Below are 22,308 nucleotides of genomic sequence, written 5' to 3' on the forward strand. Positions count from 1 at the left end.
TAAACCTGCTGTAAGAAATTATTTTTTAAAACATAAATTTATAAAAATATAATGGAATAATTTTAGGGGGCACCTCTTAAGTAACATAGGTTAGAAAAGGTTTACCTCTTCAACAAGTTATCACACAAAACCAAAATCATTTAGTCCATACAATTTCAGAAAATATGTTTTGCTATTTATTATCTGTATCTGTACAAAATAAAACACTAGCTCTCCCCCCTCAAAAACAAACAAACAAACAGCAATGGGTATTCAGATTTTGACACAAACTGTTAACACTTTACAGTGGTCTTCACCGGCCATGCACTCAATGTCAAGTAATTCATGCTTTAAGATCAGGATTCTAAAAATCCCTATACAAACATTTCTCCAGAATGGAGTTATTTTGGAAGAAGTATTTTGCTGATGATAGTATAACGTAAGTCAAGCTACTGGAATATACACTGGTAAGACAAGCCAGCCTTGCATAAATCCCATTCATTTTTATCTACAGCTCAGGTTCTGAACCATTCTGAAATCTAAAATAACTTTTTAATTAAAACAAGGGAAATGGCATTCTTGTTTAATTACATATCCTATTTTAATGCCTAAAAATGGTGGTGAGGACCAACATTAAGTCTTGAAAATCTGCAAAATTCAAACACAGTTGCACATCACTTATTTTTTTTTTCCCTGAATTCTGCAGATAAGGCTCTTTTTATCCTACCTTATTGTGTTTCTGCTGGTGCCTTGCCCTAGTATCCAGGATGTGGTAAGGGGTTTCAGAGTCCTTGTTGATGTAATAGATTAGTCTTGAAGGCAGTGTAATTTCTTTCTGGATTGCACTGCTGTAGCTGTTATTTTTACTGCTGCTGCTTTTATTGTGTTGAAATGTACTCTCTTCATCTGCCAGGACTCCCTCTATACTGCCTGCTGTTTCATTCCAATGCAGGTCTGAGAAAGAAAGATATGCCAGCCATAAATTATATGGCAGAATATGTTTATTTCCATAAAAAAGCAACATACTTAGCTTGCAGTATTCTAATATTTCATTAATCACTCAAGCAAACAAAAAGACAGCTTATTCACGGAGAGAGATCTGATTCATTTTTCACACACAAAATGGTTTCAGAAATAACATTACTTATTTAAGCGCATGTATATTTTCACATACAATCATGGATTATAAATATTTTAATGCCTTTCAATCACCAAGAGGAAAAAACCTTAATGGATATGTAGTTAGCTGGCAAAGAAAGATGTAGGGGATAAGTTCTCTTCCCTCTCAGAAGACGTATACACACAGAAAAAAATACATATACATACACACACGCCTGTAGAAACGCTAAGGATACTTCCTATATTCCCAAGACAAACTGAATTGCAAGTTCATGCACTCTGAATGCTAATCCATTCTCTTTACATAATGGGAAGTTTCCTACTCTTAACTTTGACAAGAGCCCTTTTCTTCAGTGGCACCTTGTCAGATGAAATCCTGCATCCTTCCTCGTTAAAATGTCAAAAACGCACCCAACCAACATGCAATGTAAAATTGACAGCAACGATTCGCAAAACGACAATATCCAGCATTCCACGTTATCATTATCGCTCAAAAGCGAATAAGCGAAACGCACACACAAAATCCGGCCCCAAACAAGTTAGCTTCCCAGCCAGACGCGCACCCCGCGGCACACCAAGCCCACCTATGCTCGCCTGCTTTTTGTCGCATACCTCACCGGCCTGTTTCTCCTCACGCCACCCTCCACCTAAACCACTGCAGCACCAGCCCCAGAAGAGCGGAGGCAGGGAAATCTGACATTTTTCTCCTTTTTTTTTTTTTTTTTTTTTTTTTTTTTTTTTTTTAATAAGCAAGCGAAGGAAACCTTATCCGAGCCCCGGGCTTCCAGACGCCGGAGCGGGCACGTACACAAAGCTGGAAGGGGCGGAGGAAGAAAGGGCTCGGCGGCAGCGCGCTTCACAGGGGCTCAGTGGCCGGGGGAGAGGCAGAGGGGTCGGTAGGGGCGCGGGGGGGCCGCAGACGGACACACGGACGGACGGACGGACGCCCCGCCATACCCACCGGCGGCGGCCGGGGGGCACGAGGAGCCGCGGAGCAGCAGCAGGAGCAGCAGCAGCCGGACGAGGCGGCCGAGGAGCGGCAGGAGCGCGGGGCGGCAGGCGGCGGCGGGGAGGCGGCGGCCGCAGCAGCGGGGCTGCCGCGGGGCGATGCTGCCGGGCGGCTTCATGGCTCATAGCGCCCCGGGGGGCGGCCGGCCGGGGCGGGGCGGGGGGCAGCGCGGAGCTCCGGCCCCCGGCGGGCAGCGCTATGGGGCTGAGGGGAGGGGGGGGGGGGGCAGAGGCGGCTCCCGCCCGTCTGGCTCCTCGCGCCGCCGTTACGGGCAGCCGTTACCCGTTACCTCAGCGCGAGGGCGGGCGGCGCGCGCGCACCTTCGCCGCTTCTCCCCCCCTCTCCCATACCCGCCCTTTCCCCCACGCGCGCGCGCCGCCAACCGCCAAGCCCAGGGCGGGCGCACGCGCGCCGCGCGGTCGCTGTCCGTTGTGCTGCTGCCCCCCCCGGCCCGGGAGCCACCGCCATGAGGCAGAAATAACGGCGCCGACACGCCCAGGGCGCTGCTGTGTGCGCGCCCCGCGGCTTCAGGAGGCTGGAGGAAAGCTAAGCTGCGTGTTCAGCCTCGCTGTTGATTTCTCCTCAAAGCAGTTTAGAGACCGAGCTCTTAGCACGCGTTTTGCCCACAGACTTCTCCAACGGCCCAGAATAGATGCGTTTTATTTTGGTGCAGGTCTCCCTGCTGAGGAAACAAAGATGTTTCTCTTTTTTTTGCCTGGCTGTTCCTTTTTATTTCTGTCATTCCTTCAAAGCAGAGCCATCTGAGTACCACACCACTTTACAAAAAGACAAGCTTTCTCTGCTTCACCTAATTTTTCTTTAGAGCCCAGCCAGCACTAACCGTGGCTTTGTATCACTAAATTAATTATCATTATTGCTAGTTTAGAAAGAATAAGCAGTTTGACAAATCATTGATTGCTATGCAGATGAGTTTATAGCAGTAGTTTGTTTGTTTGTTTTAGAAAATCGTTCTGCATCTGCACATGCTGCTTACCTCACGCTGGTCAGCCAGGTGCTACTTGCGGAAGCTCAGAATCCAGGCACGTAATGGCGGAGAGCAGCGAGCCACGGGATGACCTGGGGTGAGAAATGACAGGAAACTCCTTAGGGTTTCTGCTGGCTGGGCCTAGGGAGAAACCTATACCCATTTTCTGTATAAAATTGGCATTCCTCAACGCCCATTTTCCCCAGACACTTTTCATGCAGTCCATCTAGCCCAGATATTCATCGTTAAATATCACTGGAACCTTTCAACCAACAGCAGCTCCTCATTTATCCCCATAAACATGTAAACATATCAAAGGACCAGTTATGTCAGTGTACCTAGATCCAAAATAAGTACAGTCGAAACATATCTTAGAATCGAAGAGTAGGCCATACAGTTAAAAATTTAAATCCAGAAACTAACCGCAAGACAACAAAAAAACATAAGTCTAACAACAGCGAATGCTATTCTTCAAACTATCATTTCTTATTTTTACTATCCAAATTCAGTGGTGAAAATGGGGTGAAAAAGCAACGATTACCTCTTCCTACAAAGGTCCGTTACCACAAATACTTTCTAGAGCCCTTTTGACTCAAGCAGAAGTCTGCAGCAGAAGCAATCACGTAGCACCATTTCAAGCAGGCATGCTCAGTCTCCCAGGTGCTGATCATGATGTAGCTCAAGCTGCATTTTATAAAACTTAAAAAGCTTCAGGTGGGCATGTGCAGTTCAGGAGCATAATCAGCTCCAGATGAAATACTCCACTAAGTGCCTCCACAGGTGCCTTTTTTATTTAACCTGCTTTCATCTTTGAAAGACCTTATGAAGTAATCTCAAATAGATTGCACTGCAAATGTCCAAAAGCAAAATATCAAAAGCATGGATTATCGTGGTAACATCTGTTTCCAATGAAATAAATTGGAACCTCTGAGTCAGCGACATGCAGAAAAATGCTGATAGCCAGTGCTTCTGAGAAAAATGTGTATTACGCAAGGTACACACATACTTGCAATCTGGGTGATAAATAAATCTTACATCACAGCTGCAGACTGTTGTCCAGAGCTTTTATATTCATTGCTTGTTTATCAGGATGGGGGTCAGGGAACGTGTGGAATGAAACTGTGTAATGTTGCAATTCAAATCATAAGGCTTCAGATGCAAAACTGCTGATAGTAGTCTTGGCTATTTGTACTTGTCAGCTAGTCAGGAAATATCAGTCTAGGCTCTGTTACCTCAGTGGTAAAAGACACAGCTTTTCAACGCAATCTAATCTCTTTTTCCAGCATCTCCTGAAATAAAAGAAAAAAAAAAAGTAAAGTGTCACTGTATCGCTTGACTTGGAAAAGTCTCTATATAGAATATGTTTTTAATGAACTTGCTCCTTACCCAAGGCATAAATAATATTGGTCTTCCTGACTGAGTATTCCAGGAGTGTGTCTTACTGGGATATGAAGAAAATTTCTGGATTTCAACATCAGTGAAACAACCTACTTTCAAATATCTAACACTTATTTCAAGAATCCTGTTAGGTCCTGTAACAAAGGGGTCTGTGGAGTATTCCTGGATATTGCTCACAGACACAAACTATTTCCTGGTTTAATAGAAAGAGAAATATTTCTCTTGTAGATGGAATATGAAGGAGAGAAGTTCAGGAGATACAAACATATATGACTGATTTATCAAGCAGTAAGCCTTAGCCAGTGTTCTCACACCATTCTTGCAATCAAGTTAATGATAGCGATGATCATTACAGAAGAGGAAACTGGAATCTCAAATATTCAGCTCAATGGGGAGCTTCCAAGCAAAGAAGAACTTCAGAAGTTACTTCTGTAATAGCAATGATACCAACCAGCAGTTTAAGACTGTCCTTGGGTGACTGAAGGGTATAGCACCACAGGATGCAGGCAGTACAAGCAGCAGAATAGAAGCAGCCATTGCTGAACTGTGCCATCAGGCGAGTGCAGTTCTCAGGTGTGGTTATGTCTTACTTGTACGTGCCTGCAGCACTACCAGGCGCAGCCATAGGCTGCACAAAAACTGGACAACGTGATAGATCTGTGAAAGAGATTTCCTTTTGATTGGCAGGAGCACATAAATCAGCCAGTGCTGTAAACGATACAACAAATATAAGAGTCCTGAGCAGGAGGGGTACCAAGCACACTGCAGGCCTAAAAAGCAATATTTACACATGGGCACTGAGTAACAGTAGAACCTCATGGCTGACAAATAACTAATCCACACAAAACTCTAATGTGCACGCAAAAGAAGGCAGTAGCCAGTCTCTGTTTCCCAGCATGGGACTAACAGCTAAGATAAAGCTGTGCTGAAACTTCATGCAGCTCATGTTTCATTACTTTCATAAAATACACTACAGCACATATAAAAATATCGTGTGCAGTGTAAGTATGAATAATTTATATTTAGAAGAAACCTGGTAATTACAATGAACAATGCAATGCATTAGTATAACCTTTTTTAAAATCGTACATTTGAATACTCACTGATTCTCAGTGTTCAGCTATTCTCAAATAGCTCCTCAGTCATTAGTGTGAAAGAATATTTCTGTAATAATGGCTGTTATTTTTTTTCCTTTTACATATAATGTAACCATCTCTTGCTACACACCCCACCACCTAACTGCTCTGCAGCAACCCAGTATTTGGTCAGAAAAAAAATACATTTCACTTTTACTGTTCCACTTAGTTTCATTAAATAAATTCAGCAACCCTGCAAAACAGCATAAGAGGTTCAGGAAATGGAGTACTTGCTCTAGATTCTTCTGAAGCAAGCATCGGTTTCCAAGTTGTAGATCTAGCAGAACACGGTTTCTGCTGTTCTTCACTTTGCCATCTTCTTTATTTCAACCACAGACTCTTCAGAGGAAGAGCTTTCTCCTGTTGGTCAGTAGTTCAACAGAGCCCTAAATCCAGCTTTACCCTGTGTGCTATTGGGCACAATACTATCTTAGATTAATATTATAAAATATAGTACAGTTGAAATGCCACTTTTTCATTCCCAGTGTCACTCATTTACCAAGCTATGCATGCTTAGCATTACTGCTAGCTATTCCTCTCACCAGTGCTACTACACAAATGAAATCTTTTATGAGTACCATATATGTTCCAGCACTACAGGTTAGAATATACATGGTAGTTAGGATATACTTTCCATCCCCTTCCCTTCAATATTGTGAAATATTAATGGTAAGGTCAAATGAAGTAAAATGATAAACAGAATATAACTTAGCAATATGTGGCAAGGAAGAGGGAAGAACACAACTGTGCCACTAATAACAAGTGAGTCAGATGTTTTATTAAGTACAGTTCAATTTGTATTCAGGTGAAATGTAGCATCAGTAAGCTACTTTTGATTGCAGTAAAGATTTATTTTGAATAAACCACACCAGACTAATTTCAGACTGCACTCACTGTGTACTCTTGTGTAATTACCTGTGCATTCATAACCAAAGGATTTTACAAGCTGTTCAGTAGGATTCCTCAGCAATTTTGAAACTACTGCATGTAAGTCACTGAATGCAAGATACTGCAATGAGGTATTTTTGCCACCAGTGGAAACATTCAAATTCTAAAGGCTCCAATTATTCACCACATTGACCAATTTGTTAATAAGAAACAGAGCAGCAGCAGAAACACATTGGTCAATGAGGCTATCTAGAACACACTTGTCATCTATTCCAACACAGATAAACTTAGCAAGTAAAACATATGCTGCCAGCAGAAAAAGTGCTGCTCTTTTAATAAGCAAGCAGTTCAGCAGTTCTAACTGTGGCTGTGACATCAGGCCCGCTCCCTGCTAGTTCCTTTCACTCTTGCGCATTAACATGAAAAACAGTGTCAGGGAAAAAGGACAGGGTGTTAGGCGAAATCTTACTTAAATGTGTACTTTTATTTATACTTTCTTAAAACTAAATAAATACAGTTCACACCCCAAGGACTTGCTACAGCTGATCAAATACTTCCAAACAGTAGGTTGTGAAAAAGCCAGACTGCAGCTGCTCCAGTGTGACTTTGCAAAGGAGACGGAAGGTATCATTGCTTTCCTTGACCCACATATGCATGCACATGGGAGAAAAGGACTGCAAGGGACCTCCTAAGGCATCCTGTCCAGCCCCCAGCTACCACTAACAATTCCTCTCATACATTGCATTTAAAAGTAATTGGGGGTTTTGCCCTTTCCAATACCACTGGAAAGCTGCTCCAGAAGCTCACTGTTTGAATCACTACGTAAATCCTCCTACTTCCCAGCCTAAATTTATTCATGCTTAACAGAAATCTGTTTGTTCTTGTGCCAGGGCTACCAGTAACAGCTCATTCCCCCTGCTGGTAGAAATGACCAGGCTGTCGATGCTTACAGCATCTAAACCCTAGAAGAGATGGGTGAAAATATGAAACTGTAGATGAAAACATTAAGGATGTTATCTCCAGCAGAGAGATGCCCAGAATAGCAAGGACTGCATTAGCTTGAGAAGCAGAAGGAATATGGCCACACCAATATAATGCATGCTTGAACTACTAAAGCTCACTGAAAACAGGCACTAGTTACTGGGAAGCTGTCTCTCTGGATATGGACATGCAGCATTTAGAAAGGTACAATAACTGATTTTCTCATGTTCCCGCCCAAAAATCTAAAAAACACTTTCTCCAGTATTTGCAGGTGCTGTGGCTGCTGCTCAGGTAACACACTTTTACAGACTGGATTTCTGTGTGCATTCAGCAGTGACCAGTTCTGATGCTGCAGCCATCAGTGCTGTAATCCTGTGTTATGAGAGGTAGGTAAAAATGCTGAGGAACAGCTGTGTTAGTCAGGAGAGGAAAATCCTGGAATTTCCATAAAATGCAGCTCTACAAAAATAGGAAAAAAATAGAAACTGCTCCACCCAATTAGGCATCCTGCCTTTTCTCCATAGATAAACTTGGACTGGTTTCCGTGCTCCTTTCCTAATTAGGCATAGGGATGAATCATCAGACACGAAACATGCTACCCTGAAAGATTCCTATTTGAGGACACATCTAGGATTTAGGACTGACTCCTCTAGAGACCCTAAAACAATATCTAACCATCACTTCTCGAGAGAGGAAAGTCTGAAATTTTAAGAAAAATCTGTGCAAAGTGATATCAAAGTATTGCATGAGAGGCCTAGGGTGTCCCCTATATTCGAGTTACTAGAAGATAGGGTTTGTCATGAAAACAAGTTTCAGCATCAGATATGGATCCCAGATTGGCATTATCATCCTTCCTGCCCTGTCTCCCTGCCCTGGCCTTCTAAGCTCATTTCCTTACAATCTTGAGATGCAAATAAAGAACATAGTCTCTCAGCTTTCCCCCACCAATCAGTCTGGACCTACGGGTCCCCAAATTTTGATGATTTGGTGATTCTCAGCACCTATCTGCCAAAGACAGTATCTTTTAATGTCAACATAGTTTTGCAACATCACAATAAAATAATTCAGAGATCCCAGTGAATGCTTTTTATGACTTCTGCTGTTAATTCCTTGAGCAGATTCTTGATTCCTAAGGAAGCTGCAGTAAGCTTTTCTATTTCCCAAAGATCAGAAATAATCTGAACTCAATAATATTTATTAGTTTACTAGACTCAAGCTGTCAGCACAATAATACAGTGGATACTTTTAGGGGATTATGTCTTCCATTTTGTCACTTTGGCACATAGGTAAATGAAGCCCAACAGTCTTTCCCAATGCAGTACACAACCCTCAAGCGTCTTGCTAATTTTCTTGACAAAAATCTCAGCCACAAACCTTTAGAACACACATATTAAAAAAAAAAAAAAAAGCAAACAGCATAAAAACCCACCTAGCCCTCACAACTATGGAAGGAGATACTCCCTTCTCTCCCCCACAAGAGCCACACACAATCTGACCACGTGGATTGTCACATCAAGAACCCACACTTGGGGATTTGAAATTACGCCCTTCACCCTGCTCCTTCCATTCTTCCTTTCGCCCACATGAACTTACACTCAGTCACCTTTCAAAGGTCTTATTATTTCTCTACATGCGTATGTTCCCCATGATTGTTTGGGGTTGCTTATCCTACTGGTTAACCATAAGTTTAAACACGCATTATTATGGGTTGTTATTATGGAAACATAGCGGGTTTTGAAGACTTTGTGGAAATTAAGACAGCATTATTGTATTCTACATGGAGTTTCTTTGCAGCGTACATAAAGGAAAAAGTGACAGTTTTCCTATGACACGTCCCCCCAAAGTCCCAGCTGGGGGGTGGGAGAGGGACATATATGATTCAAAACCTATACTTCAAAATACATTTTTCAATGATTATTTGCGAAACTACTTCTTACAGGGAATTCATGAATTTGCTTTTCTCTCAAATTCCATCCACATCTTATGGATGAGATCCAAACTTTAACCATCTTTCAACTTCTCTTGCATTATCTTGCTGAAGAAATTAAAAATCAAAAGGAATTGCACCTGACTAAATTGGATTTCAGAGCAAGCCCTCTCTCCATAACAAAGGCACGCCCCAAACTTACTTCCTAGGGCTACAAAAATCAAGACCTTAGTCACAGAAACTTGAATTACTCTTAGCTTTTATAACTGTTCCTATATGCTGATGCTGCACACAGGCTTGAAGCGCAGAAGAATTTCTTAAATAAATCTTCTAACACTTCAACTGGTAGAGCTTGGTGGATTGAAGCATAAAACAGCAGGGGAACATGACCAAAGATACAAAGCAGATTAATTGCACAGTCTAAAGTACTATCTGACCTCTGCAGACCAAAGGTAGTTCAAGGCTCTTCCCACTGGACAGTGCTTTCCTACTTTTATATTGTCTTGGCCCTATCCCAAAATTGTTGCTCTCAAACACAGTTGCATAATAAATGAAACTTCCATTTACCAAAGAGATCTTGCTGAGCACAAAATGTCTTTTTCTTCATTCTGCCTATTGATAAATTGAGTTTATTTTTTTCCCTTTTCTTTACAGAAAACAGCAACAACCATGTATTGATTGGACCACTGTTCAAACAATACAATAGTCTTTCACAACATTATACCACCTACATTTTTTATAGGGGAAATACAGATAGATGAATTAATATAGACATGAAGTATCACTGTAATAATAATAATAATAAAAAAAAAAAAAAAGAAATCATGCTTAGAATGAAAACAATGTAGCCAGAGCTATATAATCTCTTTTGCATTATTTTGCAAGTAACAACCACAAGAAACCTGTGTAATTCTACTTCTACTTCAGGATTCTCTGTGGCCCTATCCTCAGCTGCACGGCAATCCTAGATTTGCCTTCACTGCTATTTTAAGGTTTCCATTTAAAGAGGGAAAATGCTGGACAGAACTCCCATGGTACTTCCTCTTTGCTGCTGTGCTGCTGGGGAAGCTGTGCTTAGCAATTGCTAGTGGCCTTATAGATGTGGCCAGATGGTAACAGTCCTCAGTGTAGGCTTAGATTAGAATACAAACAGGCTTAAGGTAACGTTTAAATGCTAGTTTCTAGAACCCTTTCCTTCCCAGACATATGTGCAAAGGTAACGAGTTGCAGAGCCAAAACTAGAACCTGTCCTGGAATCACTAATGTGCTTATCCAGTCAGCGTATAAAATGTAACTTGGTCTATATGAGCTGTCATGCAGCTGAACTGCAGAGCTCAAATTTAAAATATTCATGATCATCCTCACAGTATTTTTTTTCTTCCCCTCCAAGAGAGCAATGAAGAAACAGTCTTACATTTTCAGATGTAACTATTTGTTTTACAGACGGAACATCTTTTGTTGGGCTGCCAAGCCTGAGTCATCCCTACAGACTCATTTCTAGAAGAAGCATGCACATAGGACTGACAGCTGATCACAAGCTATTTCTTAACATCCATAAGATGTTATAGGTTTTAAAGCAACCTAGTAAAATTAAGACACTGTAACCTTTATACTAGCAAACATTAATAAAATTCTTGGCTGCTGTAGTCATGAAGAAAATTTTTTTAATTCACAAAACTACGTCACTGAGGAAGCAATGTGCTCAAACAGCAGGGGAGCATTCTGAATGTACAGTTAGAATATCTCCAGCTGGCTACCGCAGCTGGAACTGCCCTGCTTGCCTCTCAGCTTCTCTCACCATGATTGCAGTGACAAACGTCACAGGGCCCTGACCAGCAGCAACATGACCCAGCAGTGATGAGCTCTAAGAGCTTCTCCACTGGTGTCACCAGGAGTAGAAATGTAACCTACTGGTGTCAAGAGAGAACATAAGCAGCAAAGGTCTTGCAGCGTGGTCAGATACACTACAGTATTAAGATCTAAAATACCAGGTGGTAACAACTTGAACTTCTAAAAAGACCAAATATTGGGAAAAAAATGATCTTCACTTCAGAATTTTTCTTTCACTGGAGATAAAAACATGGTGTTTAGTGTAGATTTTTCAAGGTAACTACCAATTTGAACAGTTGAACACATTTCATTCTGAGAAAAGCCTTCGGTCTTTGATCATCTGCTGAATGTTTAATTAAGCAAGCAGGGTAAACACATCACTTAATCTGTATCCAATGGGGAATGTGTTCTCTTCCATTCCCTTTGAGATAAAATTACACTACTTGAAACCAGGTTCACACTAAGTCTTATAAGACTAATTTTCCTTCCTGCTATTCCCGTCAATTGCAGTATAATGAATCAGATAAAGCAGCCAGACCATCCTGACTTTTGTCAGATTTTCCAGTCACTTAGGGGAAAAAAAAAAAAAAAAAAAAAAAAAAAAAAAAGCCTGTGATGTTTACATCACTATTTTCAGATGTGAAGGTTGATATTCATAGTGGCCTTTAAACATGGAACCATCTCCTTTGGATTCTGGCTTGGAGATAAAAATATAATTGATTTACAATTCAGGATGTGATAGAGCAAAATTTGAATATAGAAGCACCATTAATTATATCTAATCTTTTGGTCTACAACAACATTGAAGGATATCCAAAACTTGATCACACCTGAAAGCTCAGTGACCACAGCAATTGTGCAAGGGCACTCAGGTCTCTTGCAGGTGCCAGGACAAGCACAGGGTACTTTTGTCTTCACCATCCCTCAGCTTACTGTCCTCATCTCTCTGTTGGAACTGAGGCACCTGTGAATGAGGACTTTGGAACAGTATTAGAATTGCCACTCCTCTGAACAGCTCTGGAAGAATGGGAATTCTCTGGGTTCATGGAGGAGTGTCTCAGGTTTCAAACAATTTTCCTTTGTTAGCTTTTTTCCTGGCCTCCTTCTGGCACTTCTGCTGTGATATTACATAGTCACTCCAATATAAAAATAATGAGACAAGAAGTGCCAAATGCCCATCCAGCGAGCCTCATACCGTGTCTTTCACAGGTCTCAGATGACTGTATCAGGAGACACAGAGATTCTTTGCTGCGTTCCCTGAAAATCAACACTGTTTTGATGGAAGATGCTGTAATCTCTTCCCACTTATCCTGCCAAACTCAACTTCCACACAGTACAAATCCCTGGTGGGATTTGAATTGGGCTGACAGCAAGCCTTGTTACTTTTCCAATTAACTCTTGGAGATATCAGATTTATTTTCTTCCTCCCTCTCATTTTTACAGTATAGTTTTCTTCAGCTACACACAGGGATCTTTCCATCATCTTCCTCATCAGGTATTTCTATCCAAATATAAAAGGTGGCTGAAATATCCAGAAGATTCTCTGCTCAGGGCACATAGTAATTAGCATACCTTATGCCAGGAGAAAAAGGATTAAGCCTTCCTTGCCCAGCCATCTGCTGAATATGCTCTGCCAATGCAAGAAGAGCATTTTACTATACAAACTGCAAGAATAATACATCTACCTTCCATGCTGAAATTCTGTAGATTTCCATTGAAAATAAAATACGGGCCTAGTACAAAAAGTGGAAATGCACCACAGCACAACAAGACCAGAGAATGACGTTATTGAATCATAAATTTTAAATTTGGGCATCCTGACACTAGGAGAAAAAATGGCCATGCAATGCAAGTTTTCAGCGATTTCACAAATCACCTTCAAGACATCCGTATTTGCTCAGCAAACACTCCTGATAACTAGCTGAATAGGAAAATTGGAACTTTGGAACTGGCTTGTTAGATGGAGGAAAAAAGAAGAGACTGAAATTGATTTGGAGAAAATAATGCTCTATGCCTTAAGAGGAAGAGACATCCACGTTCCCTCAACTCCCATTTGTCACACTGTCCTTCACCAAAGTATTTTCAGTTAAGACATCAGGTAAGTTCTACTCTACAGAAAGGTAATTCAATTTGCTGCTGTATTTTGATAATATTCTTACATTATGTTTCTTTGCAGTCTGGAGCAAGACAGGCCTGTTTTGTTTCCAGTTTCCTACCAAGGAGAATGGAGCTTCGGCTCTAGCTGAGCCTATGTCTCTCCTTTACATAAGAGCTGCTCAGAAGCTGGCAGACATCATTATTTGGATTTATCCATGACTGATGCTGCTTAGCTTACCCAGAATTTGGAATTGCTAGAGACCAGGTACACTGGTGTATCCCCCAGGCAAGTCATGGAGAGCTTGGGAGGTAGGCCCTGCTGCAACCCGCCAGCTCTGCTGCCCCTATGCAGGAGCTCTGCAGGTGGGACTTCCTCCTGTCAGGCCTCCAGCCAAAACAGGACCTCAATGTTTGTCTACCTGCAGCTCCTAAAGCAAATAACAAAATAATCTGGATAAGAGAGAGATGAAGATATATAACCTACTGCCAACCCCATGTCTTAAGTCAGGACAGAAAATGCTTCCCAGTAAATTAAGCCTCATATACCATTTTTCCCCTTCCTTCAGTATTTATAGTCTACTAGCTGGATCCTGAAATATGATTAAAAAGAAAGCAACAAAAACCCCCTTCCAAGAGCTGCTGAGCAGACTCAGCATCAAAGGATTTCAGAAGCAGAACATTAAAATACACTGTAGGAATCAAGCTTGGACAGAGCTTTATGCCTAAAACAAGTTTTCCCTATCTCTGATTTCTGTAATTCCTTTAAAATCCATACAACAGCAGCTCTGTTGCACTTCATGAGCCTTGTCACAAGTACAAGCCTTCAAGTTGACACATTTTAAAAATAACCCATGAGTAAGATCTTGTTCTCATTTCTGTATAAACTCCCCTACTGATGATAAAAACTGGTTAATAATTTAACAAAGTAATCTGATTGTTCTAAAAATGGCACAGAGCCATTTATATTTAAAGAAAGTGCTTAGTTATAGGAGATTAATCTGTGAGAGAGGACTATTATTTAGTAAAGTAAACGCTTTCAAACCATCTGCATAGATTCCTAATATTACCTGCCTATAGTTGCCTATGGGTAACTATAGACCATTCATTCCTTAACCAGATTGCTCTCATGTTAGAGAATGAATGGTTCCATTGAGAAAAGAGTGGCTACTTACAAGATGAAATATTAATCTACAAGAGGTTAATGCACTTTGATCCATGCAATTAAGATCTCAACTCCAACATCCTACCAAGGCCCCAACAAAATCATGAGAAACGTTGGCTCCCTACAATCCAGTTTATTGATCTGAAAATAATAATCTGAAGAACTGGAGGGTTTGTGTTTCTTCAGCAGATTCTGAAAGGTTGATAATCCCCAAATTTTCAAGGACTTCCAGTTATTTTGGAATGCCAATTTTTATATATACATTTCACATCACCGAGGACCCAATCCTCATAAACACCTAGCAAAGTCTGGGAATGACAACCAGACTCTAAAAGTCAGTGTGTATGTTGATTTGAAAGTGAAGAAGGTCAAAGGTAATGAGCATTTTCACATTTAAAAGCATGTTGCTTTTAAACAAGTTACCTCACTTTTCCCACCTTTAAAACATGAATGTCACCAGTTTATCATGAAGAAATAATGTCAAGAATAACTAACTGGAAATGGAAAATGGAAAAACATCAATATGTGTTTTCACTGTCTGGTTAGTACATCCCAACACCCTTTACATTCACCTTGCAGGTAAAAGCATAAATATATTTTAAAATGTTTTGTGACTGATATCTGTGTTCCAAAATGTTAATAATTGAACAGTTTTATTACTATTCAGACAAGTTAAATTTTATAACCAAATTTATGAATGTAGCGTACTGAGCTTCTGGATAGCTGAAAGTGAAGCCTGAAAGAAAAAAACATGGTTCCAAGGCATTTTCTGATTTGGTTTATAATTAGATGGTTTTGACATACCACACACAAAAATAAAGCTATAGTTAGCTTGCCTGAGGCAGCTGTGCAGCTGGGAGAAGCACGTACACTGGCAGCCTATCTGTGCAGTCGCCTGTGTTGTGATACATGCTATCAAAACACCCGTTAAGAATACAGCAAGAATTAGCATTTTGGTTCAAGGCACAGCGACAGGAAGTGGTCTTTGATTTTGTTATCCAACATGTAAACCTTTGAACAAAAGCAAACAAGACAGATTCCTAATTGGAAGCAGCAGATAAGAAACTCTAAGGCAATTAACTTTCTTGGCTGGTTTGGTGCAAAACAGGTAAAAATAATGCTTGGTTTTGTTATTATCATTATTTTTTAGTTTTAAAGCACTTTCACTGTGATAAATATATAAATTACTTTGCTAGACAGTTGCATCAAATGAACAAGCAGAAACATTACTGGAATTACAAACAGTGCTATGAACACCCCCCATAGAACAGGGAATCCTATTTAGGGACAGATAGGCTCATTTCTGCCACTGGAGGTTTCTGCACTGACAGTTGATTTCAGACCAACCATGTGGACGAATATTGTGCCACAACTGGAGCATTCTGGCTCTAAAACAGTAAAAAGCCTTAAAGAGTTCAGTTGAAGCTTAGAATCAGGTCCCCCAGAACTGACAGAAAGCTGCTGGTAATCTCTAATTAGGTTTGGACTCTTATTTGCTGTATTCATGTCATATTAACCTCTGCTGAACAGGGCATTCACAGCAATTCCAAAGCAATTTAATACATATAAAAAAATATATATATATATTCAAACTGCAAAATTAGGATCCACGTCCAAACTTTCCCAAAACTCTGTTACTTCAGTGTGATTTGTTTCAGATCCATCTTTCAATGAAACACATTCTAGCTGACAAATAAGCCCAGTGTATGCTCAAATACAAATGGATGAAGGCTTGATAACAGCAAAAACCATGAAGGGCTTCTATGCTATATCCAAAAATTTCTAATCAAGAACCATGTTTCCTGCCCCTTTACTTAATGCCTCTTCAAGCATTAATTTTCAGAATAATAGACATATATTTTGCAATCACAAGAGGAAAAAATTCCATGTGTGCCAAGTGATAGAATGCTAAACAGCTGAAAAAGAGCAGGTACACTCCCACACACTGCTTACAAAATCATCTCCTGAAGTCTGAGATGCTATGTGACCTTCACTTACATCAATTGCATAAAGTTTCACAGAATCACAGAATAGTTGAGGTTGGAAAAGAACCTCTAAAGATCATTTAGTCTAAAACCCCTGCCAAGCAGGATCACTTAGAGCATGTTGTGCAGGATGGCATCCAGGCAGGTTTTGAGTATCTCCAGAGAAGGAGACTCCACAACCTCTCTGGGCAGTGCTCTGTCACCCTCAAACATTTATATGTTTACTTAAAAATTAAAAAAAAAAAAAAAAAAAATACCTTTTCCCCAGAAAAGCATCCACACTTAGTATATAAATACACCAGAATTCATCATTTAGAAACAAAACTGTGAGCTTTCCTTGAAAGTACAAACATGAGAATGTGATATAAGTGATAGTCCTCTTCACTTCAAAGTGTTAGAAACATGAAAAAGTTAACCATGTCTAAACTTGTGCTGAATTTCAGCACTCAGTCCTTTCAAATCCATTTATAACCTGAGCATTTTGACTGTCGAGACATCGATAATTGCACAATGTAGCTCTTTAAAAGTGTTGAAGGAAAATAAAAAAAAAAAAACAATAATAAATAATAAAACACAGAAACAATCAAAACCCAACCAGCCAAAAAAAAAAAAAACACACAACTTAAATACTTTGCAAAAAATTTCCACGTCACTCATACTCCTCTGGTAGCTGATGTCTTTTCACCTTCTCCAGATGTTATTCAAGAATTTAGTAAGAGTCATACAGCCTGATGACAATGGAGCTCAGATCCACAAGCCAGCTTTTGGCAAATGTTAATTCTTTCCCCTTGTAAACTTGAGAGAAATTAATACAAAGAAAAAATAAAGCACTACCACACTACTGAAAACAGACTAGGAGGTTGAACTGATGATACAGACATGCCATGGTACACAAACAAGAAAATGAAAACAAAATCCCATGTTAAAGTAAACTTAAATAAGAAAAGACAAACGATGTGAACACATGCTAGAAATATTTGCAATTTCAGCTCTCCAATAGAAATTTATCAAGGTTTTACTAATAGCAAATTTAGTAGAATGCAATAGAAAAATGCACTAATCTGTCTGGTATTACTGGCCTAGCTGTTCTATATTTTATTTATTTTACACACATCCCTATGCTTTACAGGCTAGACATCGCTGAAGTTTAACAAATGAGATAAAGTGATAAAGTATAAAAATCCCCCTTACAGCAGCCTGCCTTTTTGCACAACTCCACTGATCTGCTTTGGAGAAAGCAATGGCAGCACAAGTCAGCAAAGGAACCCCATTTTAAATCCTGTTCCGCAACCCATTCTCATAAGAAGCTATTTCATTTAATTATCAGCAATAGGAAGCCAAAATACAATCTCCTTACAAACACAGGCAAGTGAGACCATACAAAAGAAATATGCAAGCAAATACAATAATAATAATAAGCTCAAACCCCAAACAAGCCCCAAAGAAATAAGCCACAGCATATTACTCTGAATATTACATTTGCAAAATACTCATTAAATCTAATTAACACTAAGCTAGTTAGAACAAATTACTGAACACATGGCAAAGCTAACCAATACAGAAATCTCACGCAACAACAAATGGCTCTGTGAACTTAGAGGAGATGATGGGAACACATGGCTTGCCAGAATACAACTGAGAGATATTTATGATGAAATCTCTGTTAAATAAAATGCTTCATAGGCCACAATATTTCTGTCCCCCCACCTTCCCTGAATGAAAATCTATAAAGAAAAAATTGTGGATGAATTACAGAAAAAAACTGTAAATTACAGTTTTGCACACTCCACAGTTAAATGAAATAAAGGAAAACAGAGGACTTGACCCACTAGCTGCACCAAGGAGATGAAAAGGATATGGTAGCCAACAGAATGCTTTAACCAGAGACATATGTGGATACTTGGCTCCCTTTAAAAATTTTCTTGAAAATTCAGATGTATGAAGGCATGAGCAATAGCTACATAATTACTATATTCATGTTAGAGCCAAATGACACTCATCACACCCTAATCTCAGAGAAAGTAAAGATGGAGAACTCTGCATTGCAGATGGAATTCTTATTTTAAAAGGGAGGAGCATGAGGGAGAAAAATATTTTATATGCAGAAAAAATGAACACTAATTTTCATTGTAAAAGTCTCTATAAACTTGGAAGTAAAAAAAAAACCGCCATGTAATATACAATTCTGTTACTGTGCTATCTTCTAAGCCCTTAAAAAAAGAAGTACATATGCTTACCAATGCATTTCACAAAAAACAAACACTGACATCTAAAGTAAGATTACTGAAGATAATTCTGGGTAATATTGAACACTGAAGAGTTCTTTACATCCACAGAAAGTGCTGTATGAACATTAACTAATTGTTGTAGGTGAAAATATGTTGACTTTGACTCCAACATTATCCTGACCCCAAATTCCATCATATATATGATATGTTGGCAATAACTCAGAAAATGATGATTTGCTAGAATAGCGTGGAAAACAAAAGCATTAGATATTTAAAAATCCAAGGCCATGAAATATCTGTTGCCAAAAACTCAGCATGCTTACTTTTTGTTGTATGCGGACTGAGTCTAATGCTATTGAAAAGAAGAAAAGAAAAGCCCAAGCATTTCCATCATTTTTTGGACAACTGACTGATTAGTCATCATTAGGGCAGAATTACAACAGATGCTTCCAGTGTTTGGAGAAACCCACTGGTAGCCACATACAGCCTTTGAACTTCTAGCTTTTATTTATTAAACTGTTTCTTCTAAAAGAAATAGGTGCACAACTTTTGCTATAATCTTTTTTCCCCTCTAAAAGTTGCTGAAAGGAAAAAGAAGAGCACTACCAAAGAGCTATTATTTATGTATTAAGCAAATAAATGTAAAATACCAGAAGAATGATAGAATCTGAACTAAATCACCACAGAAAGTAAATGGATTTTTATAACTGTTTGCAAAGGTTCAGACAAAACAGGGATTAACGTATAAGGATGACAAAGACAGAAAACTGAGTATTCAATGGTTTTGTTTCATTTTATCCCTGCTACAACTGTAAGTCTTACTCCTCATTTCTACACGTCTTCTTAGCACTTTAGTGTATTAAAAGGCAAGTCATGCATGTGCATTGTATCCACACTCATTCTGAGTGTATCAACACTCATTCTGAGGATTAAGCCTATCCCCTTCACTGTTAATTCTCTCAGCATAATCTTCAGACCAGCAGACAGCTCTCAGCATGAGCTAGAAAGGACATATTTTCATTGTTTTGATTCTACAACTTGTTTCTGCAATATTAATAACTAAGTAGACTATAATCAACATTTTCAGTTGCACTAGTGCCAATGTCAATGCAATATGACACAGCAAATAGGAAAAGCTGACCAGCTTTAACACACTAAAATACATTTTTGAGGACGCAAGAGATCAAAAAAGCTATTTACAAATGCTAGTATTTGTGAAAAACTGTTTCAGTATTCCTTAAAGAAGGAACACTGACAGAGAAAGCCTGACAAATAATATGAGCTATAATAATGTATAATAATGACTTGTGTTCGTGTCTCATCAAAAACAGTTCTGAACTTCAAGGAAATCATTACGACTTCCAGTGACACAGAAATACAATAATTTCATGCATTAAACCACTAATGACTCCAATGAATCCAAAACCAACTAAAACCAGAAGTTTCATCATAACTCTCAAATATTCCAGTTTAAACTAGACCTCTACTATACTTGACACTCTATAAGCAAGTTATGAATTGCTCACATCTCCCAGGAAAGATGCAATCACCCGATTTAAAATTTGGTTCCAGTATGATATTTGTAATTCCAGGTTTAGAAGGTAGAACTATATCTTATGCATTTAATGAGGCACTTTTTGACAGCACAACAGTGCTTAAGTAGATAATTACACTCAGATAATATAATACATAATAATCATTAAGGATGGATTGAAAATTGCAAAGCATATCCTGAAATTTTATGATGTATTAAAGCCTCAAGAAATAATGTCTATGCTTTTCAACCATTTGTCCATTCAAGCTGACACATTTGCATGCATCTCTCCTGCAAAAGATTACGCTGTTTCAAACAGGCACTGTTACAGACAGAAAATGTCTACTAAATTTAAAGAACAAGGTGTTCTATGCAAGGTAGTCTATTGTTCGATAAAATTGTATAGAGTACAATTCTGGTATTCTATTTACCATAAAACATTTAAACTATTTTTACACAGTTTTAAAGGCTGTTCTTCTGCATGCATTGCAAGATCATCATAATCAGGATTTATTTAGTCTACAATTATGCAGAATCGATTGGCTTCTCTGTAAAGTAGAAAACTATTTAATATTATGATACTTTCAGCAACTGCCCTCTTTAATAAACATGCCCTCAAAAACAAAACAACAAAAAAACAACACTGTTCATGAAGTTCTGCGGGCACCTTGCCAGCTGGTTGGTTTTCTTGGTTTCCTGCTGCCAAAATGCAATTGAAGACATCTAAAATATCTCCAGTGCTTTTTCAGCGCTATCCTTGGATGTCATTGCTTCATTTACCACAGGATGGGATGAATCCTGGCTTCGTTGCAGTCAACAGAAGACACCACTGGATCAACATATTGTAGTTGTGAACAGCTGTTTAAATTACGATGAGCTTTCTTCAGAAACATAGCTTACTGAATGACACTTTGTGGTGTTCTATCCCCAACAAGTTATATATAACAACTATTTTCAAGTTAATTAATACATCCAGAATTTAAAAAAAAAAAAAAAAAGACTACAAAAACATGAATTCGGTCTTTATTTTATTAAAACAAGATTGACTCTGCTGAAGGAATGAATAAATTCATAACTGTATAACAATATAAGCCAACAAGGAACAAAACCTTTGCTTCTGGGCATGCTCAGACTTATGTGAGTACAGAGTTTTCAGAAAGTTATCATCTGGAATACTGTGAATCACAGCAAGTAAGTCACTGACAACAAAAATTGCTGAACTTCAATTGCATTAAGCAAGTGAGGTATGTTTTACTTTTCTTATCCCCAAAACATCAAGAGTTGACACACTGTTCTGTATGAATTCAGATTGATCCATTGTGAGGCAGATTTACCCTAGGTGAAAGAGAAGGGAAAACAGCTAAATAAATTAAGATTTGTCATCCTACATCCTTTTAGCACTAGTCAGTGAAGTAAGACTCTGAAGCACTGAAACACAAATATGAACCCCTCCTCTACACTTCAAATCAGGACACCATCGACTTCTGTTACCTGTCACTAATTTATTTCCAGGTACTATATCATGTCCTGTAGCTCTTCATAACATTAAGAAAAAAAATCCAAGTGCATGTCTGAGAGCTGAGGATACAAAGAAAGAACATCCAGCAATATCACTTGAAAAGTCTGTGACATCACTACGTTAGTACAAACACATACTATGTCAAATGACCACAGACAGTAGAGATAAAGAAGCAGATTAAAAAAAAGTTACAAAAAAAACCTACATCAGGCAAAAATGTTTCAAAATACATTCCCAATTGTAAGAATGTGAAAACCACGAAGATGTGTTCTCATTCAGACACAAATTTAGCATGAATCTTTGGATTAAATCATAATCACATTATAAAGACAACTAAATATCTCATTGTATGCGAGTCCCAGAGAGGAGCACTTCAATACTACAAGCACAAAAAGAACTAGAAAATGAAAAATCCAATCAGAAAAAAACAAGAACTGCTAAGAAGCAAACATCAGACATCTAAATCCGGGGGGACTTACTATTCTGTTTGCTTAGCACCTAGCACAGTAAGAGTTTAGATCACACTCAAGG

General features: G+C 39.1%; 2 protein-coding genes across 5 annotated transcripts in view; both read right to left on the minus strand.

The window, feature by feature from the left end:
• Positions 1-2,225, minus strand: part of ADAM23 (ADAM metallopeptidase domain 23) — a gene marked incomplete at its 5' end in the record, with an annotated part of 74,415 nt that extends 72,190 nt beyond the window's left edge. For all 4 annotated transcript variants that reach the window (XM_084289164.1, XM_084289163.1, XM_084289166.1 and 1 more), the window contains 2 exons: positions 707-933; positions 2,060-2,225. In XM_084289164.1, coding sequence (XP_084145290.1) covers positions 707-933; positions 2,060-2,225 — 393 coding nt within the window. The remainder of the gene's footprint in view (positions 1-706; positions 934-2,059) is intronic.
• A 2,097-nt stretch (positions 2,226-4,322) lies between these two features.
• The window catches only part of ZDBF2 (zinc finger DBF-type containing 2), a 34,625-nt gene continuing 16,639 nt past the window's right edge, over positions 4,323-22,308 (minus strand). Inside the window, exon 8 of the transcript XR_014618544.1 lies at positions 4,323-4,381. The gene's annotated coding sequence lies outside the window, so the exon portion shown is untranslated. The remainder of the gene's footprint in view (positions 4,382-22,308) is intronic.

The sequence above is a fragment of the Netta rufina genome (assembly GCF_964035555.1).
Source record: "Netta rufina genome assembly, chromosome: 6".
Lineage (NCBI taxonomy): Eukaryota > Metazoa > Chordata > Aves > Anseriformes > Anatidae > Netta > Netta rufina.